Source organism: Chiloscyllium plagiosum, chromosome 36 (assembly GCF_004010195.1).
Source record: "Chiloscyllium plagiosum isolate BGI_BamShark_2017 chromosome 36, ASM401019v2, whole genome shotgun sequence".
Taxonomy (NCBI): Eukaryota; Metazoa; Chordata; class Chondrichthyes; order Orectolobiformes; family Hemiscylliidae; genus Chiloscyllium; species Chiloscyllium plagiosum.
Window position 1 is genome coordinate 6,443,916 of NC_057745.1, and position 25,845 is coordinate 6,469,760.

Here is a 25,845-nt window from a genome sequence, read left to right on the forward strand (position 1 = left end):
ACGGTTGCCATTAAACTCTTAATCCCAGATTTTTAAAAGAAATTGAATTCAAATTGCACCATCTGCAATGGCAAGATTTGAAGCCATGTCCCCAGAACATTACCTGGATTAATACCAATAGGCCATCTCCTCCACTTGATCTGCAGTTGCACAGCAGTCTTTGGTGGAGGGTGGACCACAAATAAATCTCAGCAGAAAAAACACTGTCTGAGATAACAAGATACAGTTTATTACATCTCATTAATTGTATAGTGGTTACATTAACTCAGAAATATTAACAGTTACAAACAAGAAATAGAGAAGGTGCACGTGGCACACTTGATCTGCTTCATTCCTGATTGAAGGGCTCCTGCCCGAAACGTCGATTTTCCTGCTCCTAGGATGCTGCCAGACCTGCTGTGCTTTTCCAGCACCACTAATCTACACTCTATCTGCTGTCTGTCCAATGTTTCACTCTATACAGACAAACTGGTAACATGGACAGACAGGAAGAGATGGAATTTAATTTGGAGAGGTGCGAAGTAACGTGTCGTATTCACCACTGAGTTTCACTGTTTAGAATTCTGCAATTAACAGGTCCAAGTGATTTTTTGGGGTTTTTTGATGATATTGCATAACCTTAGACTTTGAAGGAAAGGAATGAAAAATTATTTACAGAATGATTGTATTGTTCAAAGACCCAAGGCCTTGTTTTAACATGTTAGTGCTGGTCCAGTATTACGTTACCTCGATGTCTGTGGTATGATTGTTATTCTTTGCATCTCAATGCAGATTATTTCTTAGTCAAACTGCACTCTATTTGATATAGATTTACCAATTTACATCCAGAGGTTTGCAGCTAAATGGTCAGTAAAGACACACTCCGCACTCAGGGAATGCTGCGCTGTCAGAGGGTCATTAATGAGGGAGAGCCACGCTGTCGGAGGGTCAGTGCTGAGTGAATGCTGCACTGTCAGAGGGTCATTAATGACAGACAGCTGCATTGTCAGAGGATCAGTGCTGAGGGAATGCTGCACTGTAGGAGGGTCAGTACAGAGGGAGTGCCACATTGTCGGCGGGTCAGGGTCAGTGCTGAGGGAGTGCCACACTGGTGGAGGGTCAGCACTGAGGGAGTGCCACATTAGTCAGAGGGTCAGTGCCGAGGGAGTGCCACACTGTCGGAGGGTTAGCGCTGAGGGAGTGCTGCACTGTAGGATGGCAATACTGAAGGAATGCTGAATTGTCAAATGGCAGTACTGAGGGAGCAACAAACTATGAGAGGGTCAATGCAGAATGAGTGTTGCATGGCTGGATTTGCTGAGCTATTTCAGCAATTTCTGTTATTGCTTCTGATTTCCAGGTTCTGCAGTTCTTTGCTTTTTAGTTTAAAGGTAAGCTGTAACCATTAGCTGATGTTGTAGGCACGAGGCAGCTCAGTGGTCAGATAAGAGTGCTGGGGTAATGAGAGGAAGGATTGTATTTTCTCACAGTCAGTAATAATGAACTCACTGCCTGAGTGAGTGGTGGAAGCAGAGATAATCAATCTTTGAAAGGAAAATTGGATGGGCACTTGAGAGGAAATAAATTTATAGAATTATATGGACCCTGTGGGGGGAAATGATGGCTTTCCAAAGAGCTGGTAGAAGGCTGGTGGATCATTCAGACTGTTAGTGTTGTAATACTACATGACTCTAGCAAGGAGTGAGTGGTGCAGGAGTGAGAGCAGTAAATCTGGCCAAAGCCTATCCATTCCTTAAACCCAATGGCACTTCCAGACTAAAAACAGTTTCTTGGAAGTGATTGGATCATGGGCGGATGGATCAGGGATTGACACAAAGGCAGACTGGGCATTGCTTTGACTAATGTCCATGTTGGAAACTTCTCCAACAGAAGATGCTGAAACATCCACCCACATAAAAACAGACTGGATTTGAAATAAAATGATCACCATGCATCTTTTTTGTTGACGTGTGCTGTCCTGGTCTTTTTGTGAAACTCTCAGCACGAACAGTTTGTAAACTCACCTATTGTTGCAGCTAGTGCTCTGTGTCCAATGATTAAGCCAGCAATGTGAGCCTTTAACTCTCCCCAATAACTACCCCTGGTAACAATCACATTTTAATGTATCAGTCAGTGCGGGGAAGAGTCAGGCACTTTCTTTCAAGCTGCTGACTTCACAAATGGATTGTGCAGAGCCACGAACAGTGTTTGTGATTGAGGGGTGAGTGAGTGAAAAGGGAAGAAAGGAAATAAAAATACTTTTATAAAACACATCTGATATTTCTATGCTGCACTGAATGAGGACAACATTGTCAGAGTCACCACACTTTGATGAGATACTAAAAGACTGCCCTCCCAAGGGGTTGTCAAAGTTCCCAAAAACACTATTGTGGCGAGTTCTCCATACAACTCAGGATCTGAAATTGATTACTCCTGTGACAGAACATCTGATCAATGTCACCGTTCTGTTTGTGGGAGCTTGCTGTGCACAAATCGGCAGCTGTGCCTCCTCAATTACACGAGAGACTCCCACTTCAAAAGTGTTACAAAATGCCTTGGTCTGTTTGGAAATAATGAAGAACTCTATGCATGCGCAAGTCTTTCGTATATTTCTCCAAAGTACTTCACATTCTGCCAATTGGTGACGTGCTCCTAACACAACGTCCTTCTGGGGGATCTTATTAAGGCTGGAAGATTTTCGGAACATGATTTATAAGTACCACCATCATTGGCTGTCCCTCACAGACGTTGATGACTCTCTCCCACTCTCAGGGTGAGTCTGTAGGTGGCTGTAAAGACTGATGGGGCTACTGCAGGCTTTGTTACACTTGGGGCAGAGGGTGGTCACGGGAATGGGGTGAGTGGGGTGTTGGAGTGGCAGCTGGCTTCTTACACTGCTTTCCCTTGGCTTCTGCTTTCCCCCAACGGCAAGTCTTCAGGTGACCGATGCCTTCCTGGATGTTCCTCCTCCACTTTGGATGGTCTTCATCCAGTGATTGCCAGGTGTCGGTGGGAATGCCACACTTCCCCAATGAGGCCTTGAGGGTATCCCTGAGGAACGTCCTCTGCCCCTCAGGGACAGAGGGGCTTACCTGCATCTTTGGAGCTGGGAGTAGAGTACCTGTTTTGGGGGGGTCTCATGTTGTTCATACGGACGACGCACCTAGCCCATTGCACCGATCGGGGTTTGGGTTAGTGCCTCGATGCTGGGGTTGGTGTGTCTGTCTTGCCAGTGGATTCACAGGACCTTGAGCAGGCACCGTTGGTGGTACTGCTCCAGTACCTTGAAGTGTCTGCTGTAGTCAGTCTATGTCTCAGTTCCAAATAGGAGGGTGGGAACCATCACAGCTCTATATACCATGTTCTTGGTGTCATATCTAATGTTGTTGTCCTCGAACACCCTTTTCATCTGGAGGCCAAAGGCTGTACTAGTACAATGGAGGCAATGCTGGATCTTTTTGTCCATAGCTGCTTTGGCTGAATGGAAGATGGGGTTAGAGGTGAATCCAGTAGTCAGCTGGGGTGAGGCCTATAGAGGAATTGGGACTGACACATTCCTGAGCCTATCCTGCAAAGGAATCCAAACAAATCTCTCCTTAACATAGAGATGTACAGCACAGAAACAGACCCATCAGTCCAACTCATCTATGCTGACCAGTTATCCCAACCTGCCAGCACCCGGCCCTTATCCCTCCAAACCCTTCCTATTCATATACCCATCCAAATGCCTCTTAAATGTTGCAATTGTACCAGCCTCCACCACTTCCTCTGGCAGTTCATTCCATACACGTACCACCCTCTGCATGAAAAAGTTGCCCCTTAGGTCTCTTTTATATCTTTCCCCTCTCACCCTAAACCTATGCCCCCTAGTACTGGACTCCCCCACCCCAGGGTATTTACCCTATCCGTGCCCCTCATGATTTTAAACACCTCCATAAGGTCACCCCTCAGCCTCCGACACTCCAGGGAAAACAGCCCTAGCCTAATCAACTTCTCCCTATAGCTCAAATCGTATAAAGCTTTAGTCAGTATCCCTCTTGCTTTGGGATCTGTTACTCTGTTAAACAATTACATTAATACCTAATTGTAACAAAACGATCTGTCCCTTCCTGAGGGATAGATGCAACTCATTGCTGCCACCTGCTGTTAAATATTGGTCCTTGTCACTGAGGGAGTGAGTGAGTGAAAAGACAATAACAAAAGCACAAACGCCTTCGAATAAATCTATGGTGTAAATGTTTATTGTGGGGGAAAGAAATTTACATTGGCTGATAATCTATAAGGGGAAAATGATAAATAAAAGTTTAATTACAAAAAAGCTACTGGAGATCACAGCAACATTACTGAAATGTAACTATGTTTACAGTTTCCACTTTTATACAGTAATTACATCATAGATAAAATAATTAGGTTTTCATCCTTATAATTATTTTTTTTGTACACAGAATCAAGAAAAATACAAGGTGTACCTTGGTGCAAGTAGATCTTTTTTTGTTTATCCTCAGGAATTTTTTTTTTGAAAGCAGAGAGGTATATAAAATGCTTGAGAGACATCCTGAGCATGTCCATTATTCAGTTAGTGCATAAATGTTTTCAGTACAAGGCAGGTGGGTCTGTAATCAAGCAATTTGAAATGGTGTGGAGAAACTGGGCATGGTCGGTTGGGATTGGTGGTTGGCTGCTTAAAGCACAGAGCCCTGTTTAAGTAGCACTGGGTGAATGGTCCGCGATTCTCTGTCTTTGTCAGCGAGGTTTTATACCCGCTAGCTCAGGAAAGATCTAGAAGTTTGAAACCCATCTGGGTAGACAGCGTCCCCGAGATCCCACCTTTTTCTAGGAATACAATGAGCCCAATATTAACTCTGCAGGTGAATACTTACTGAGTGAGTTAAAATCTTGCCTGCCTTTCATGTCTTCTCAGTGTTGTTAGCTCTGCAGGAACTGGGTGATGGTCCAAAATTATAGATGGGATTGTGAGGAGGGTGGTGTGCATCTTTCAAGCTTACAGTACTACAGAGAGCGGCATTCAACACTCAGTAAAAATTAACTCAACAAATGTTCTCCAAGGATGTAAAATTCCAAAATGTAAGGGTTTCAAAACTTAAATAAAATCTCATGTCCATTTAAAAAAAGTAAAAATAAACTTGAAATAACATTTCTGGGGCTAAATTCCTTTGTGTGTTCTCTCTAATGGCTAATATTTTACTGTTATTTTCCTGCCTGTGTTATTTCAACAGTCAGACACACTCAACAGTGTTGAAAAAATAGATAGGGTACAAGGGAAAAGGGTAATTTGAGGAGTGTCTCTCTCAGGAGAAGACAGATGTAATTGTACCCATGGGTACCTCCTTATTAACGTAAAAGTTTACCTATGAAATAAATCCCTCTCTTTTTGGATACTGTGTCCTAACATGGGTATTTCCAGTTTCAGATTTAAATGTTGGTATAATGGCCGACACTATTCTCCTGACCCCTGAAAGACAAACTAAACTCCTTGAAGTCATGACTGTTAGAACAGAACACAAGTCACATGCAAATCTTAAAACTTAAATCTAGTGGGATTGACTAGCACCCATTCCCATCCTCCCAGCGATCAGGAAATCAAGCAGGAGCTTGAATAGTTTTGTTACTCTCCAATAAGATAAACTGTATTGCCCAATTCCGCTGGTGTAACCCACTTTTACAAAGTTCTTGGGAGGTTAACAGCCCAGACTGTCCCATGCAGGATGATCATCTTTATTGTGTCACCCCCATGCTGCTCTAATGTCTTGTCACTCTGTATTGCCAAACCCTGAGGAATACATTTATCTTTAAAACGGTTCTCTCTGTATTGGAGGTCAGAGGTGTGACCGTGGTAGAAATGTTCAGAGTGGTGATAGAAGGGGGTGAGATGTAAGGAAGATCATTTACTGCTGATGCCTGCAGTGAACAGTAGGGGGAATGTCCATACGCTAATATCTGACCAAGCCAAAGGTGAATTGGGCATGCTACCTGTCATGATCGAAGGTCTGCACAATAAACCCCCATTTGGACAAGAAAGAGATGATCACTTAGAGATATTCAAAGGCCATGAAACCTGGGTCCCACCAAAAGACATTACTCTGTCCTCAAAGTGATCAGAAATACCACATTCAAATAATTTCGGGTTTTCTTTTGGCAGGGTTCACATGGATCCTACAAAGCCTTGCCGTGAATGGGGTTTCCTCAGAGAAACCTTCATTCTCGACATTTCTGATGTGGTTGGGTCAGGGCTGCCCTTGATAATGTACGGACAGCCTCAGCAATGTATCAACACAAATCGCCCTGTCAAAATAAACACCAATTACCACAGCTATTGGCAAAAACCTGAAGGGGAACACTATATACTTTTGTTAAAAAAAATTATAAAATTAATAGCAGCTCTTAAGATTGTTAAATCAAATCTGGACCACAGGAAATGATAGAAGCTTTCAAAGCCATGTACAGTGGTTGTATTCTCCCTGGTTTTGAGTTCTGCCTTTGGTAAAATGCAGCCCTTTTCTCTTGGGCAGGAGCAAGTCCAAAACATAACTGAAATAGCATCTTGCATTAAAACTCCACTTTGTTTCTTTCCCTGACGTGTGCATTTGGAATCCACAATATACAGCACAGGCCATGGAATTGTGATTGTCTTCTGATTAAAGTAGTATGAAAGCTGACAACAGTGTACATGATTTACAAAAAAAAACAAGTTTTTGTTTCTTTAAAGTGCTTCACGGCCACAGACCACACTCTGGAGATGATGCTGCCTTTCAAGCTGGCCTTGTCTCATATGGAATGGGTCTTGGATTCAAGACATTGATTCTTGTGAGGCAATGGTACATTAAGGGTTAAGGAATCAAGTGGAGTTAAGATACAGAGCATCCATATTCTATTTGTAACAGACCAGGTTCAATGGGCTGAATGGCCACCTCCTGTTTGTACATTGCTAACAAGAAAATGGACCATTGATTCCTAAACTCTTTACAAGTCAACAATCATCTGAGGTACCAACAGCAACTGATCAGGGGCACCTCTCCACCTCACTCTGACCCTGGTTTGAGTTGGACTCTTCCCTCCTTTTCTGGAATGGGACCTTGCAGCAGGTTGGAGGTATCAGGAGTAAAAGGTAAATGGGATCAATTTTGTGCTCCCTCTATAGTTAAACACTGCAAACTATCCCTCTGACTGTGAATCAAAAGGGACTTTCTTATCCCTGTAGATGGACAGATCCCTCTCAACATTAGCATCAACAAAGGGTTTTGAGGAAACTGCCTGGTGTTCCTTGACGAGGTGTACTGGAAAACTGTTGGTGCTCAGTAATAATGGGTGAATCTGTGCTCAGTGAGTGAGTGAAGATAATGGCGTGGAACTTAGCCCCGTTTTGGGAAACTGGTGTGAACAAATAAGTGAGAGTAAGGCTTTCTTTGACTTACATCTGAAGTACCCCTGTAAAACCCCAATGTATCATGTCTCCATTTTCTCTACGTGTGCCTTTGACCCCTCCCCCACCCCCACCTTGTGCGTGAGATTTCATAGTTAGTGCCAAATTACAGATAGTTGTGTGGTGCGGACTGGACAAAGACTATCCAAACTCATTCCACATCAGGCTTGTCAATGCTGACCCAAGTATCTTTGACCCCCTTTCAGTCCAGGCTGCATCTGAACCCAGGTTCCAGGTGAAAAATTAGTGCCCTACACACTGTGTTTCCTCATCAAATCATATGCAGGCCATCCAAAAGAAGACACTATTGATTTTAAAAATTATGAGATGATCTACATAAAAACAATTAAAATATCCCAATTAACATTCTAGTAGAATGGAACTTAAAGCAATAGAAAAAAAATCAAGTATAAACCATCGTGCATTAATTCCACCTTTGTAGCTTTACAGTTCTTGCTCTTAAAAACATTTTACATTCAGAATTTAATTTTACACCGATATTTGACAATTTCTACCCCATAAGATTTAAATATTAACATGTTTGAAGGAAAAGGAAATCTCAGGGATGAACCTTTCTCTCCCTCAAATGGGAGAAATGCACAAATTAAAAACCATTGCACTCACTGCAATTTTATTTACAACATAGATTGATGGCGCAGAATACACACTACTATGCCAGAAATTTGAAGTGAATCAACTAGCTGGCAAATTAATCTCTCCCATCCTGCAATCTTCATATTCTCTCCCATTTCAGTAAGTGGTTTGTTTAGTCACTGAAAGAATGGCTGGATATTTTCGGAAGGGTATATTTAAAAATTGACTCGCCCCTGACCAACCATCTCCCAAGTCAATAAGGCCAGAAATAATGCAAGAGGTGAGCAAAGTGTTGAGAATGGCTCTGGAGAAAAGGGTTTTGATCAAATGCTCTTACAGGGTTGGACTGGTGTAAAACAGAAACATTCCAGAGGCAGACGCTCGCCAAAAGGCTGCATTGGAAGGAGGTGCCTCAGGAGCCAAGCTCCTGGTGACAACTTAGCAGTCACCAGTGATGGCAGTTGTGGGATGAAGCTGAGTTAAGAGTTTGACTCAAATTCCCTTTTTAGAACAGCACTGAACGCCAGTGACAACACAATGCCTCAGAAGACCGCAACATTTCAAGAAATATCAAACTTTTGTTTCACTGCTCTGATTTAAACTGCATCAATTTCCAACAAGCTCTTGCTGGGTTTTAAATCAACCAGATGTTTCCTCGCCTTGCCTTTTGGACAGCATTTCTCAATCAATTGTTTTGTTACGCAGAGAGAGAGATTGATGTACCAACTTAATACGTATCTATTTTTATTATTTCAGCACGCAGTCCCATCAATACCACCATCAGAGAGCAACGGGGAAGACAGTGTGGATATCACACATCCTGTAGACAGTCACATGGCTGAGGGGAGTCCTTATCCTCTCCCTCACCCTCCTCCAGCCCCAAATCTCCACACAGTCTCTAAAGCAGGAAAGATCAGCAGTAGAAAACCTCTTCATTGCCCAGAAGTTCAGTTGCAGGGTGCTTTTTATCTGGTGCTGTTTTATTCAGTGCTGAGCTGTCTGCTGTTGGTAGGACATCTGAGAAATATACATATTTTGTTTATAATAACTGTTTTCTAAGTGTGTAGAATTTACACATACAACGTATTTTTAATACATAGAGAAAATAATAGGATCCCTTCAGCATGGAAAGAGAACATTCAAGTCTGCACTAACCCTCCAAGGTGCATCCCACCCAAATCCAGCCCCCCATCCTATCCCTGTAATCCCACAGTTAGCATGGCCAACCCACCAAACTGGCACATCTTTGGACTGTGAGAGGAACTGGAACACTCTGTGGAAATCCATGCAGACACAGGGAGAACATGCAAACTCCACACAGACATACAGTACAAAGGCTGGAATTGAACCTGGGTCCCTGGCACTCTGAGGCAGCAGTGCTGAACACTGAGCCACTGTGCTGCTTGATATACACACGGTATATGCATGTACATATAGTTCATGTATGCTTGCATGGCACATGTGCCCATGAAGGTAAAGTACATTCAGATAGTCAGAAAGCAACATAAGAACAATTAAGAGTAGGCCATTGATTTTTGCTCCGTTATCCATTAAGACCATGGCTGTTTTCTCTTAGTACTACTTTCCTCCACATTATGCCATATCTCTTGATTTCTCTAACATCTGGCAATGTGCTGATCTTGATCATGAACATACTCAATGACATGAACATACTCCAAGATCTTTGGACTACAGGATTCTATACATTTGCTACCCACTGAGTGAAGAAACACGTCATCATTTCAGACCGAAAATGCAGGCTCCTCTTTCTGAAATTTGCCCTTGAATCGGGATATCAGCACCTCATTGTGCACCCCACTCCCTGCACCCCCACAACCGGGAAAAACACTCTTGCTGGATGTCCTCCTGTCTGGCTCTGTGTGGAACGTTGTACTTTTCAATGAGATCGCCTTTCATTCTTCTAAACTCCATACAGACCCAGTCTTTGCAATCACTCTTCATGGGTCAATCCCATGAAATTAATCTAATGAATCTCCATTGCACTCCAGTCTATGACAAGTATACCGAGGTAAGCAGACCAAAACTGTACAAAACATCCCAGGGGCACCGAATCAAAATTTTATATAATTGCCTCAATTTAGGAAATTGCATTACTGTAACACCTTTGGCAACCTTCCTGTCTTTAGAACAGAACAGAATCCCTACAGTGTGGAAACAAGCCCTTCGGCCCAACAAGTCCACACCGACCCTCCAAAGAGCAACCTACTCAGGCCCATTCCCCTACATTTACCCCTGATTAATGCACCTGACTTATACATCCCTGAACACTAGGGGCAATTTAGCATGGCCAATTCACCTGACCTGCACATTTTTGGATAGTGGGAGGAAACTGGAACACCCAGAGGAAACCCACACAGACACGGGGAGAATGCGGCACACAGCAAGTCGCCCAAGGCTGGAATTGAACTCAGGTCCCTGGCATTGTGAGGCAGCACTGCTAACCACTGAGACAGTGTGCCACTCAATTAAACAGTTTGTTAAGAATTCATACTTTATGAGCTAAGAAATATAAAGGGTAAATATGTACAAGCTGTTTCCTGTGTGTTACCTTGCCGTTGTGTTCTGGAGATTAACGCTGACCTCCTGGAGACTCCCCAGATAATCCCGCAAATTGGTAACCTCACACCCTGTGCTGGCAACTCCCCCCTCGATCCCCAAATCTGACGAAAGATGGAGCCTTGAGGCCCAAAAGCCTGAGACCATTCCAGCTAGGACTGGCTGACTCAAAGGTTTTAAACAGTAAGTGTCTTTAACCTTACAACACATCAAATGCTATTTCAAGAGCCAATCTCATAAGTCAACACAACACCCTACCCCAGGTTAACCAAGCGTTGACCATACCACACCTGGATTGTATTCGGGTGGTAAGTTCCCAGAGCGGTGACCTTTGCCCTTACGGTGTTTGGATTTCTTCTCCTTTGGTTTCGCGAGCTTGAGTAACCGTGGTGGCAGTGGGTTGCTGGTTGAATTTGTGGTGTTTCGTGGTTGACTTGTGAGGTTCTTGGCATTGCTTTGTGTGGAGTCTTTCCAAGTCGGGCTGGGAGAAGTCTCCACATCCCTCTTCATAAGGTGTGCCTCCGAATGTTCCTGGTTTAACGAATTACAGCCAAACAGCTTTGTTGAGCTTGAGGATCCCTCGGTCAGAGGGCCAATTGGCGTCACAACCTCTCGATCTGAAGACTAGGATAGGGGAACGAGAAAGTTGGAAATTACGGAACTTGAAATGAGCACAACTTTCTTTGCCGAGTCAGTTTTTGCTGATCACGGTTGAAGGTACTAACCCTTTGACCAGGAAACCAGACACTGGCTGGGTCGCTGGACACACTTTGCTGGCTGTTTGCCTCATCCACATGTCCCTTCTCCATATCAGCTCATACAGCAAGTGTCGGTAGGTTTGAAAAGAAATCTGATTCTCTTTTGAACCAGATGGGTTTTGCATTGGGGTAAAGAAGGAGGAGGATGCCATGCAACCCACTGAGTCTATTCTATGACTCAATTGGATTATGGTTAATCAGGACCTTAACTTCATTTACCTAGTTTGGCCCCGTAACCTTCAAATCCCCAATCTAATAAAAATACATCAATTTCAGATTTGAAATTTTCAATTAGCTCTTAGGTTTCCCAAAACCAGACCCCCACCATTTTTTTGGGTGAGCTTCACATTTATGAAATGCTTTGTATATCCTCAAACCACCTCACTCAGAGTTTCAGGTTACATTCCCTCGTTCTGAGCTCTCCATTAGGAAGACAGCCTCTGGAGAATCCCTACCTACCCTGTCAGCTCCTTTAATCATAAGGAAACTTAATGGAATGCTGTCATTTATCGTGAATGGAATTGAACACAAAGCAGAATGTTAATGCTTCAGTGATACAGAACACTGGGGAGATCCTACCTGGAGTACTGTGTATAGCTCTGGCTACCTTAAAGAAAGGATATAATCGTGTTGGGAGCAATGTGAACACTACCAGACCTAATACCTGCGATGGGTCAGTTGTCTAAAGAGGGAATGTTGGACAGGCTTTACTTGCATCCAGCGGAGTTAAGAACAAGAGGTGACTTGATTGAAACCCAAGATCCTGCAGGATTTGGACAGGGTAGATGTGGAGTGGATCTTTCCCCTTATGGGAGAATCGAGAACTAGGTTTTGCTGTTTAAAAGTCTGCGATGAGAATATTGGCTTTCCTCAGAGAAGGTTGTTGGTCCTTGGAATTCTTTTCCCCCAAAAAGGTGATAGAAGCAGTCTTTGAATACTTTGAAGGCACTAGTGTATAGCTCCTTAGTAGCAAAGTGGTAAAATGTTATCTGGATTAGGCATGAATGTGGGGTCATCAGATCAACCACATCTTACTGAATGATAAAAAAATTGGCATGAGGGGCTGAATGGCCTACTCCTTGTTCACAGGTTTCTAAACCCCTCCCAACTTTAGAAATGGTCAGTCCAGTTGTGACATCAGGCCTTGCCTAAAGCAGCAGCACAGACTTGGGCCTGGCCCGGTATAGCTAAGACCTGGGCCTGGCCCGGTATGGCTAAGACCTGGGCCTGGCCCGGTATGGCTAAGACCTGGGCCTGGCCCGGTATGGCTAAGCCACAATGGGCAGGTAACTTTGCTCACAAGAGCTATCAGAATAACCAAGGAAGATAACATGAATGAGAACAGCCAAAAACATGGGCAGCTTGAATGAATCATCTATGTCACTTTGGACACGACATATTGAAAACATTTAGAGGCTTTAGTTTTCTTCTTGAAAGTCTCTGGTGTCACACCAGAATTTCACCAAAGGTTAATGGTCGCTTTGTAAAGGTTTCACATTTGTATCTAAATGCATCTAGAAAGAAATTGCAAAACCATTGTTGAGATTAAGGTCTTGTTAGCCTGGTATGTGACTTGGGCTGTGGGCTAACAGGGTGCACAACTGATGGTAATGGTGGAAATAATCTGGAGGTGGAGTAAAACTTTCACACAAATATTTTACATAATATTAAACTGGATGAGTTAAGAAGCTTTTTTTTCCTACACAGGGACCAGTAGATGCAAAGAACCTCAGTGAATTGAGGTTGTTAATGTCTGAAGCACTGCTGCACTCAGCCACAGTAGAGCACAGCAGACTGGAGACAGAGAACAACTGCCACGAGCAGGGAGGTAGGGCTGGCAAAGGTACCAAGGAGTCAGACCATGGAGGGATGGGTCGGAGGCATGAATAAGCAGAACTTTGTGGGGGACAGAAGTGGGGTTTTACACCAGTTGATGACTTGATCAAGGAAGAGCTAGGGTTCTGGATGTAGGTTTGCTCACTGAGCTGGAAGGTTCATTTTCAGATGTTTCGTCTCTATACTAGGTAACATCTTCAGTGAGCTCCGGATGAAGAGATAGGGTTTTAAGGTGGGAGCACACTGGTGAATCCCAATTGGATGTTAATGAAAGCTTGGATGTTGGGTGTGAGTTGGGGTGGAAATGGATAAGATTAGAAAGAGGCAGAAGAATGTGATCTTAGTAATGGATTTAGAATGATATTGAGGTCTGGGTCAAATAGCTTGTGGGCCTGTGGTTTCACCTAAGTACTGGATGGTTGAGTAGAGCTGGACCAACCAGTTGGGATCAAGCAGAACTTGCTGCTAATAGGGGTAGTTGAGGCAATGAGTGCAACTGCATTAAAGGAGCAGTTGGACACAAATGAAGAAGAAACAGAAGGACATGTTGACCGGGTGCGATGAAATAGCGCGGGAGAGGATTTGTGGATCATTAACACCAGCATTGACCCATAAAGCTGAATGATCTGCCAAAGTGGAAGAATTCTCCCATTTAAGTCAGCTTCTTGCTTTTACTGATATGCAACTGTAGAAATATGTAGATTGAAGATGATGGTGAATCTCAGCTGGCTATCATCGGTACACCGATGGAAACCGGCCCCATAACAGGATAAGGTCTCATTGTGAGGATGCCAGCAACTAGCAACTGAATGCAAAACGTATCGGGCAGTGCTGGGTTTACCCTTCAGTTCCAGCAGATGCTGTCACGTGTTATTATAGTCCTTAAAGCTTGACCTTTGCCAATGTTTGCCAAGTTAAATGGATTCAGGCCAGATGCAACAGATCAATGTGCATGCTGTGTCCAATAATGTGGATTTGGAATCTTTTAGCATGACCAGAAATTCTAAAACACAGAACTGTTTGTTTGGTTTGTATCTTCATACACACCTTTCTCTCGTGGGTGAGCTGGAAGGATTAACAGGGTGACTACATTATGAATGTCCCCCTTCCATAGCCAACAAGCTCTGCATTGGGACTTGAAGCCAGAGCCACTGAGCTCCATACAGCTAACTAACAAGAAGCAGGGACAGTGGACTGGATATTATGTGGCTCTGCTTGTGTATTTTCACTCTTCCCCCTTCCAACCCCACCCATACACATCCACCCAATGTTTTTATCAGATAGTGTTATTGAGCGTACAGCAAAAACTTGTACCTGTGAACTGAGGGAATCCGAGTGTGTCAGGCGGCTCTGCCTTTGATGAGTGATCAGCTCTTCCATCCTCTTTAGCTGCTCTTTCTCCTTGTCGAGCTGCTTCTGTGCTGTCCTCAGCCTCTCCAGATCCTGCTGATACTCCTCCTTCCTCAACTGAAGCTCCTCCCTCTGCTTTTCCACTTCCTTCTGTAACCTTGCTGTCTCAGCATCTTGCAGCGACACTTTGGCCTCCCGCTCAGTCAGATCCTTCTCCTTCATCTCCCACTCCCGTTCCCATTTCTTCTTCTCCTCCAGGTGCAGTGCCTGCTGCCGTTTCAGGTTGGCCAGCTCCTGACGGTGTTTCTCCAAACTTCGTTGCTTCTCCTGCTCGATCAGGGAGCTCGGCCGTAAAGATGACCGCGTCAAGCGCTCACTCCTCTCACTCGTCGCTTGCTTCTGGTCCTCGATGAACGAATCCTGTTGCACCACGACAGCCTGTCAGGAGCCAGAGTAAGAGTGATTATTAAATGCAAGAAACATCAGAAACTGTCTGAAGGGGTTTTGTGCTGTGGAGCTGGAACACAGCAGTCATTAAAAACACCCTCAGAGTGGGAGGAGGGAAATACGTAATAATATTGGCAGGTGGAAACAGATTGGGATGGGATATCATGGACGAGTTGGGCCAAAGGGTCTGTTTCCTTGCTGTACATCTCTATGACTATGATTAGTATTCATGCACATTTGGGGAATTTTGGAGCAAATGCTGCCCCAGTTGGCCCTAAGCTGTGTTGCACAGGATTCCTTTCAAATTGGGCCGTTAAAAAGTTCTCGTACATTTGCCATTCCTAGTTTGAAAAGGCTGAGCAGCTTGCTAGGCATGGTGGCTCAGTGGTTAGCACTGCTGCCTCACAACACCAGGAACCTGGGTTCAATTCCACCCTCAGACATCTGTGTGGCATTTGCACGTTCTCCCCATGTCTATGTGATTTCCTCCCACAGTCTGAAGATGTGCAGGCTAGGTGAATTAGCCATGGGAAATGCAGAGTTATCGGTGGGAGGCTCTTTGGAGAGACGGCCCTGACTTGATGGGCCAAATGGGCCCTACCTTCACTGCAGGGATTCTATAATTCTACGATCCATTGAATAGGATTGCCAAGAGTCAATGACATGATTATGGGTCTGGGTCTGGCTCTTGTAAGGATGGCAGATTTCCTTCCCTAGAGGGCATTTGTGACTCCAGTAGGGCTTTACAACAAATCAGTAAATTCACAATCATCTTTCCTGATAGTATGGAACTTGCCCCCCACCTCCCCCCAAGATTTCTCTAAAATAAAAAGTAGATTTGCCTTTATGTTAGGTACATAAAGGTCAATCCCAATGCTGAAATGGTGCATTTCCTGCTGAAACAGTTGTACAGGAAGTCAGTGTTACTGGTGCCATCACTGAGTGCCCACACTGTAATGGAACGAAATGGTGCAGCCATTGTAGCTGCCTGTTTCTGCGGTCCCTTCCTTATCCTATGGCGGACAGCATGTGCACTTTAGTTGCTACGTCAGTGGTTTAATCATTTTAGATCTTATCCCTAGAAGTCCAATTGAAATCAAACTATGCACATTGCTTGGGTCAGAAACATTGCGTTTTAGTAGCAGAACTTGCGCGGGTGGTGAGTACGCCTCATGCAGGGGCACTGGTTGGAAACATTGATGATCAACTGATGAAAAAAACTGCTAATTTAACACTGGACAGTAGAGGGCACTGTTGGAACAAACGAAAGATCCGGACTGAGGAAAACCTGATCTCATCTTCCTTCAGCTACTGTTCACTTCCTCTGAAAATGCTCTTCAATGACCAACTCATCTTCATTCATTTCATTAAGCACACAGCAATCTCCCTCACCAGCTCAATGGGCAAATGCATCACCTAATGCAGTGCTGGAATTATGTTCGCCCAGTTATGGGTAGGATATTATTAAGTTGGAGAGGGTTCAGAACAGATTGACCAGGATGTTGCTGGGTATGGAAGGTTTGAGTTATAAAGAAAGGCTGGATAGGCTTGGCCTTCTTTCACTGGAGCGTAGGAGGTTGAGAGGCGACCTGATAGAAGTTTACAAAATAATGAGTATAGATAGAGTGAATGGTAGTTGCCTTTTCCAAAGGATGGGGGATTTCCAGACTAGGGGGACACATTTTTAAGGTGAGGAGGAGAGAGATTTAAAAAAGACTTAAGTTGGCAATTTTTTTATACAGAGGGTGCATCGCATGTGGAATAAACTTCCTGAGGAAGTGGTGGATGTTGGTACAATTAAACGTTTAAAAGACATTTGGATAGATACATGAATAGGAAAGGTTTGGAGGGATATGGGCCAGGAGTAGGCAGGTGGGACTAGTTTTGTTTGGGATTATGTTTGGCGTGGACTGGTTGTATCCATGCTGCATGGCTCTGTGTCTCTGAAGAGCCTACAGTCTGCAGCTAGGGAACTATAGTGTTGGTCTTAGTATCCCTGGGTCAGGGAGGGATAATTAGCAAGAGCTCGAGCACCTCATCAAAAATGTGCATCAGTTGATACTGGATAAAGAGTATCCTCAGCTGCTTTGTTAATGACCTTCCCTCCAGCTGAAATGGGAACAATTGATGTCCGGTCCCATTCAGACCTCCTCCCTTTCCAAAGCAGTCTACACTCACATTCAGCAAGAGATGGACAACATTCAGGCTTGGGCGAAGAAGTAACAAGTAACATTTATGGCACACACACATGCCAGGCAATAGCCATCACCAACAAGGGAGAATCTAACCATTACCATAATGCATTTGACTGCATTACCGTCACTGAATCCTTCACAATCAGCATTTTGTGGGGGTTGTCATTGACCACAAACTTAACTGGACCAGCCACAAAAAAAACCCCAAAGCAGCCCGTTTAATCAGCCCATCCACCAACTTAAGCAATGACATCCTCCACCACTAGTACATTGAAAACAGTGTGTACCAGCTACAAGATGCATTGTACTAGCTTGCCAAGATCTCTTTGGCAGCATCTTCCAAATCCATGACCACTTCCATCCTGAAGGAGAAGGGCAGCAGATACATAGAAAATCACTACCTGCAAGTTCCTCTCCATGTCACTCACCATCCTAAGAAATATATCGCCGTCCCTTCACTGTCATTGGGTCAAAATCCTGGAATCCCCTCCCTAACAGCACTGTGGGTCTACGTACAGCACATGGACTGCAGTGATTCAAGAAGGCAGCTCACCGTCACCTTCTCAAGGCCAACTAGGTGTGGGCAACAGGGTGGATCATATGTAGAATGAGCTTACCAGAGGAAGTGATAGATGCGGGTACAGTTACAACATTTAAGAGACACTTGAACAGGTACATGGATAGGAAAGGTTCAGAGGGGTTTGGGCCAAATGCAGGCAAGTGGGACTAGTTTAGTTTGGGAAGTGTGGTTGGTATGGATGAGTTGAACCGAAGGGTCTGTTTCCATGCTCTCTATCTGTTACGAGAAACAGATGGAAGACAACAAAGGGGCAAATGCACATCACAATGTTGTATAGCTTCTGCGCTAGTTCCCAGTTAGTTCTCAGAAGTTTAAAAATGACTATTAAAGGGAATAAAGATGAGATACGTACCTGTAATCCAAGCAACAACTGCTGCAGGCTCAGCACCTTCTGAAGCACATACTGAAAGAGAAACACATCATGTCAAGTGAAACAGCAACAGGCATTTTTAAAAACAATGCTCTTCCCTCAGGCACTAACATTAAACCCAGTGTGTGTGTGGGTATGCAAGAGAGTCCGTGTGTGCGTGAGTGTGAAAGAGAGCATATGTGAGAGTGAGAGTGAGAGAGAATCTGGCTTCAAAATCAGAACCTAATCCAGAGCTCCAAACCTTTTCCCACTATGAACCCAATTTGAGAATGACTGAAAATGACTGTGACCCCCTCAGTGAGAATTGACTGCTGGGAGGGGCCCTGTGGGACACTGCCACTGCCGCCTCAGAACCTGCTCCCCACTTTAGGTTGTGACCCCATGCTTTGGGGGGCATAGTCCTAGTTTATAAAGACTTGGCAATGTGGTTGAACAAAAACACCTTGAGCACGTGTCCCCTTTAAACACCCAAACTACACTGGTTGGGATAAGGGGTCAGATTGAATGAATCGTTTCCCCACCTAAACCAAATAAATTATATTATTTTGAGAAAAGATTTGATAAGTTATCAAGACTCTCCAAGGGCAGCTTTTAAGTAAAAAGTGTTCTTATTGACCTTTCACTAACTTCTTCCAGATTATTTAAACTAGTTCCTGCTAATCGAAGCTGCTATAGCTCTTGGAAGGCCACTGTAACAGTTCCGATGTAATCCCCTGCATTTTCTGGAGTTGGGATGCATGTTGGCTATGGATTTCAGCTGGGACATGAAGATTGGGCTCTGAAAAATCCCCCACATCCTACTGACACAAAGCAACAAGGAAACACTGTAAACCACCACAGGAAACAAAAACATCCACAGTCATCTACATCCCCAACTTTACCCAGAGATTGGGAGCAAAACCAACAAGCAAGTAAAAATGATGATTTCTTTTCTACAGAAATGGAGAGTTCATACTTGGCTTTCCTTTCGGGGTACTGAGGCACCATTACATTACACAACCCTCAGATGAACAGTTTCAGTTTTTAAAATCTAAATATACCTGTTAGATTAGATTAGATTTTAGATTACATTACAGTGTGGAAACAGGCCCTTCGGTCCAACAAGTCCACACCAACCCACCGAAGCGCAACCCACCCATACCCTTACATTTACCCCTTACCTAACACTACGGGCAATTTAGCATGGCCAATTCACCTTACCTGCACATCTTTGGACTGTGGGAGGAAACCGGAGCACCCGGAGGAAACCCACGCAGACACAGAGAGAACGTGCAAACTCCACACAGTCAGTCGCCTGAGGCGGGAATTGAACCCGGGTCTCTGGCGCTGTGAGGCAGCAGTGCTAACCACTGTGCCGCCATGTTGGTTTAATTGATGTTGGCATGGACTGGGCTTCATTAGGTCAGTGATTTTCAACCAGCATGCTGTGAGAACTGACTGAGTGTGCCGTGAAACTTTGGATAAAAGTACTGAAAACTAATGTAACACAAACGTTCTTCCATCTTAAACAATGTTCTATCCAATTAAAATTACAATTCATAAAACTCTGTGCATGAGTTGCAGTATTTTGTTGAACGGATCTGAAACATTAATGCATCTGATCCTTCCTCTGGTTTGTTGTATGCACTATGTTGCAAACCTCTCTAGTAAGACTGTAACCATAGTAAATGCAAGCAAATATGACATTTATGAGCAATTAATTCAGCTGAAAATAGTGGGCGGAGAATTTTCAATCTCATTGAAATGTGTCATGTTACTTAAAAGTTGGGAACCACTGGATCAGATGAGAAACAAAGTTTCCAAGTGGATAGGGACTAGCTCATTTAGTTGAATCATTGAAGGATAGTTGGTGACTGTGGAACCTGGGACCCCAACTTTACCCTGAGGCTGGAGGTGAAATCAATACAATGTAAAAATGACTGACTGTTGGTTTACAGAAATAGTGAATTCACATTTGGCTTTCTGCTGAGGATATGGTGACACCAATACATTACGTAACTCCCAGTTGAACAATTTCATTTCTTTGTCTAAATACACCTTTGGTTTATTTAAAAATATCAGCCTTACCTCATTCTTTCTAATTGGCAGGATCAGATTCGCCGTCAGTCCCTATTAAAAACAAAACATGGATAAGACATGTAATCAGGTTATCACTGGGGCAAAATCTCAAAATAAAAATGACCAGAATACTGCTACAACATGCAAAATCATTGCCAGAGACCTGATTTTTGAGAGAAAGTGAGGGCTGCAGATCAGAGCTGAAAATGTGTTGCTGGAAAAGCGCAGATCAGGCAGCATCCAAGGAACAGGAGAATCGACGTTTCAGGCATAAGCCCTTTATGCCCGAAACGTCGATTCTCCTGTTCCTTGGATGCTGCCTGACCTGCTGCGCTTTTCCAGCAACACATTTTCAGCAGAGACATGATTTGTCAACACAGTGAAGTTAAGCCTCTCTCATGTTTGGGTTCTGAAGTTTTAGAGCTTCAGTCTGAAGTAAATGCCAATCAGTTTTCCTTCTGCTGCCCACCAACCACTGTCTAAGCAGTGGCCAGCACATCAGTGGGATGCAAGGTAAGAGGTGATCTTAACGGCAGAGATGACATGGCAAGAGTTTGTTTCCTGATTCATGACACAGTTTGCACATGCTTCTCACAGTGTGTGGTTATGAGCTGGGCTGACTGGGGAGCTCCAGGATAGAAGGGTGCACTTCTTCATGTAAATGCAGCCAGGTGGAGGAAGTGAGAACAGACAGAGAGGAAGGCTGACTGAATTATTCAGCAAACATCACAGAGTCACTGATGATCAAACTTTTCAGTATGTTTTGGAAGGATTCCTTTCCCTATGAGAGTTTAAATCAGGCAATTTCCAAAGGGTGGGATATTGAACTGGAGCAATGGATAAGTTTTCGAAGTGCTGGTACCTGGGAATTTTGTGGGCATTGGAAAGCTCTTTTTGCTGCTTTAATTCTTTAGCCGCTTGAGATTTGAACTTCTGCTTTTACACCGTTCCAGTGAAATTGAATGGAAATTCAAGGAACAACACCTTGTCTTTTCTGACTGCACACATTACAACCTCCCGGATTCATAATTGGGGTGTCAACAATTTAAACTGATAATTAATCCCATTCTTTCCAGACCCTATGCTTCTGCCTTTGCCACTTTGTGATCGTCTGGACCCATTTTTGTTTTCCTCAACTGCTCCACTATTCTCCCTTCTGATTTACACCACAAGACCATGAAATGTAGGTACAGAGGGAGGCCATTCAGCTCATCGAGTCTGCTCCATCATTCAATAAGATCATGGCTGATCTGATAATGCTCGACTCTACCTTCCTGCACACATCCCATAACCCTTGATTCACTTATTGGTTAAAAATCTGTCCATCTCAGCCTTAACTATACTTAGTGACCTAGCTTCAGCAGCCCTCTGTGGGAAAGAATTCCACAAGTTCACTACTCTCCGAGAAGAAATTCTGCGTCATTTTAGATGGGCCATTGTCCCGTTGTCACTAAGTCACTCCCGTATTCCTGTTAACCATAGACATTCCCTTTTTGTCTATCCTTCACCTCCCGATTGCTTTATTTCACCCTGTACTGGGTTTGAAACCTTGTTTTGCTCACACTACTCTCCAGTTCATCAGATCTGGAAAGTTGGCTCTGGTTCTCTTACTGCACAGATGCTATCAGACCTGCTGAGAATTTACACCATTATTCTGTTTTAATTCCTGCTTTTTGACTCGCTGTTGTCTAATTGGTGGAATAATCTGAAATCAGAACACCTGCAAGTGTTAATATTGGCAGTTTAAGATACACACAGACTAACGGGAACACAGAGTTTACCGCTAACACTGATATTTTACACCTTCTGGTGAGTTACAAACCAGTTTTTAACTCTGTTCTGTTTCTGCGAGTGACCTAACAGAAAAGTAACTTGTAATGGTATTTTGACGGGGTTGATGGCTCAAGAGAGTCTGCTCTGATATCTCAAATATCTGAAATTAAAACAAAGTGCTGGGAGAGTCAACAGGTTAGCAAGAATCTGCAGAGAGAGAAAAACACTGTCAGCAGTTTGAATCGGATATGATTTTTAGATTAGATTAGATTCCCTACAGTGTGGAAACAGGCCCTTCAACCCAACAAGTCCACACCGACCCTCCGAAGAGTAACCCACCCAGACCCACCTCCCTCTGACTAATGCACCTAACACTATGGACAATTTAGCATGGCCAATTCACCTGACCTGCACATCTTTGGACTGTGGGAGGAAACTGGAGCACTTGGAGGAAACCCACGTAGACACAGGGAGAATGTGCAAACTCCACACAGACAGTTGTCCAAGGCTGGAATTGGACCCGGGACCCTGCTGCTATGAGGCAGCAGTGCTAACCACTGAGCCACCGTGCCACCCTATTTGTCCTGATATTTGCTCCAAAGAAGATCACATTGAACTTGAAACATTAACTCTCTCTCTCTCTCTCTCTCTCTCCCCCTCTCCACACATGCTGCCAGACCTGCTGAATTTCTCCATCATTTCTGTTTCTATTTCGGATCTGATCTCTCTGTTGGCAAAATCCATTGTGCTTTCGACTGTATTAAAACTATAATTTTCAGAAGGAGATTGTTCTCTGACACGTGCTGAAAGGAAGATTTTTAAAAACTAACATGTCAACTATTTGCAGCAAAGGAGACAGAATAAGATGATAATAGTACCCTGAATCCTGAGACTATGCTTGAGTTTTAAACTCTCCAGCTGGAGGAAGAACCTCTCCGTGTCCACTCAGAAATAACCTGTAAATGTTTCGAATGCTTCAATGAGATCACCTCTGATTGTTCTAAAGGAGAGCTCATTATGAATAACCTCCCCTCATGGGCAATCCTCCCATCCTGGTTTTTATTAAAAATATAGAAGCCAGGCTGATATCATTCATAATAAGCGACGTCACTGATGGGGGCAGGAAAGAAGAATGTTGCCAGGCCTCCAGGGTCAGTGGTACATGGCAGTGACTGGAGGAGCAGGGAAGGTGAAGTCTAAGGAGGTGGGAAGATGAACTTCTGAAGCTGTTTCAGTTTTAATAATATTAATTTAATATTAATTTATTCAGTGTTTTACCATTTATACAATGTACTCAGTAATTTATTATGTAATCCAAGATGGTGCTGGAATGCGGTGACATTATCTACTTTGCACTGTACCTAGGTACAACTGACAATACATAAATACAGGGCAGTTAAGAGTCAACCACATTGCCGTGGGTCTGGAGTCACGTGTAGACCAGACCAGGTAAGAATGGCAGCTTCCTTCCCTAAAGTACATTAGTGAATCAGATGTTTTTTCCCCATAATTGACAATGGATTCATGGTCATTATTATACTCTTTATTGGAGATTTTTATTGAATTCAAATTCCACCACTTGCTGCAGTGGGATTTGAACTTGGGTCCTCAGATCATTATCTGGGTCTCTGGATTAATACTCTAGCATTAATACTACTAGGCCATCACCTCGTCTTAGTGGAGCAGAGAATGGGTTTAGGAGAATGGCTCCAAGGATGAGAAATTTCAGATATAAAGATAGACTGGAGAAGTTAGGATTATTTTTTTTGGAAAGGAGAAGGCTGAGAGGAAATTTGATAGAAGGTTTCAAGATTATGAGTGGTCTGGACAGGTTAGATATGGAGAAACCTGAAGCACAAACTGAAGAAAATATATTCCACCAAGTAATGACAACAGTAAAACACAAACCTAAAAGAAGCCTGCAGCATTTCACGGTTAAACGGAATAAATTAGTTGTGGGAATTAACTGAAAACATTTAAGCTTCATGAGGTACTGCGGTTGCCTAAATTTCTGTTTGTTTTCCTTAAAGAGGAATTTTCTCAAAATGCGGACAATACTTGAAAGAGATGTCAATGGAGGTTTGTATGATTAGTCCATGTCAATTGATCAAAGTTGCTGCATCATGTCTGAATGGAGTAGGTTTGCTCACCTATGTTGCCACATTACCTGTTGTTGACATTCTTTGCATTAATGTTTGTTCTCGCCCCTAAATTTGAGAAGAGCCAAACCTAATGTTGACGACATTGATCATCTATACCCACCATTTCCAAGTGCAAGAATTGAACCCATGCTGCTGGTATTGCTCTGCATCATAAATGTGCTGCCCAGTCAACCAACTCCCTACCTCTGTGGTGTACCCATCTTGTGGCAAGATTCAGCCAAAGAAACTAACCACCAGAGGGCACACTAACCACAAAGTATGACAATCCCATAACCAGAGAAATTTGTCAATGAGTGACCAACATTTCAGAATTGGCCTGATGTCTACAGGAATTGAAGATTAATTTTGAGGATAACCAGAAACAACCCAGGCTGAATAAAAGAAGCTTTTGTTTAGATTTTCATTTTTAAAAAATCAATTAGAAATTCAAAGAGATGGGTGAGAAGGGCCATTGATGTACAAGTTCACATTTAATGAAATCTCTGGTATTGCTCTCCCTACTGTTGACTGACGTTAGCTGAGGACGAAACATGGGCCTGAATATCAGGAGCTCTCTCTAGTCTCTTGCTGAAGTTATAGAGAGCTCTGTTTGCATGATGTTTTGCTGAGCGTCATTTACCTTTTTTAAAACACTGTCTGATTCTGTCCTGCGAAGGTCCTGCCCATCTTCTACTTCATCCTTTTCTCCGCCTGCAAGTAAAGATGCTACAGTTTAGCGTTCAGTAACTGATCACAAAGAAATTCACATAACAAAACCGGTGTCTGCTTTCTCTGGGTTGTGGGACATGTGGATGTTGAGTAAAAATCAAAGGAATTACATTGCAAAGAACTTAAGAGCGTAGAAATGGAATGTTTGGGTCGATTAGTCCACTCCATTGCACACCCGCTGCACCTTGCTCCATCCCACCCTAAAAGCATCACCATCTGTTTCTTTCTCCCTCATCTGTTTATCCAGCTTCCCCATATGCAACCAAGGAAAGGCAGAGTCAAAGAGACAAAGTTTGGAGTTGGTGGAGTCCTAAGGTCAGATGGACTTGGGAAGAGAGTTCCAAAGTGGGGAATGTTTCTGCCAGTGATGTAGAGGAGTGCACCACAGGCAGAAAAGCAATTACTGTAAGGAGGTGGAGTGAGCCAATGGACGCAATCTGAGGATGAGGACAAGGATTCAGGTGGAACGTGTATCCACCCTTCCTCTGGTTGGCAAATTTATTTCGTTCTAATGAATTCCAAAATGAAAATATTAACAGAACAAGAACATGTACTTTAAAAGTTACAAAGTCAGGAAAAAAAATGTGATGCAATAACTGGAAAGGGACAGCTCAACACCAAACGTCAGGGGAGGCTCATCTCATGCCTGGAATGTGAAACCCAGCACCAAATAAGAGCGCTTTTGCTGTCAATGATTTCCCAAAATGAAAGAGTTGACTTGTGCCATGGAACTGGTTCCTCATCTACTCTTATTAAATGTCATGTAAATTTGGTTTTAAACCAATCTGTTCAGAACATGATGTACTTCTATGACAGGTAGGACTTGAACTGGGACACCACCACTGTGCCAGGAGAGCCTTTCACCTGGTATCGGAATGAAGTGTTTAATTATATTCGGGCAATGGACCCTCACTGGGAAATTCACCTCTGCCCTGTGAAAAGGAGCAGTCTGAAAATGCACTGGTTGGGTTTGGAGAGGATTCCTCGTACTGTGTATTTTTGTGAATAAAAGCTTAT

At 43.5% G+C, this 25,845-nt stretch overlaps 1 protein-coding gene across 8 annotated transcripts in view; it reads right to left on the reverse strand.

Moving 5' to 3' along the window:
• Positions 1-4,198: 4,198 nt before the first annotated feature.
• The window catches only part of LOC122540917 (A-kinase anchor protein 13-like), a 411,711-nt gene continuing 390,064 nt past the window's right edge, over positions 4,199-25,845 (reverse strand). For all 8 annotated transcript variants that reach the window (XM_043677213.1, XM_043677212.1, XM_043677210.1 and 5 more), the window contains 6 exons: positions 24,740-24,810; positions 20,195-20,236; positions 18,110-18,160; positions 14,500-14,973; positions 10,882-11,215; positions 4,199-9,031 (listed from right to left, as the gene is read on the reverse strand). In XM_043677213.1, coding sequence (XP_043533148.1) covers positions 8,928-9,031; positions 10,882-11,215; positions 14,500-14,973; positions 18,110-18,160; positions 20,195-20,236; positions 24,740-24,810 — 1,076 coding nt within the window. In that variant the 3' untranslated portion in view covers positions 4,199-8,927. The remainder of the gene's footprint in view (positions 9,032-10,881; positions 11,216-14,499; positions 14,974-18,109; positions 18,161-20,194; positions 20,237-24,739; positions 24,811-25,845) is intronic.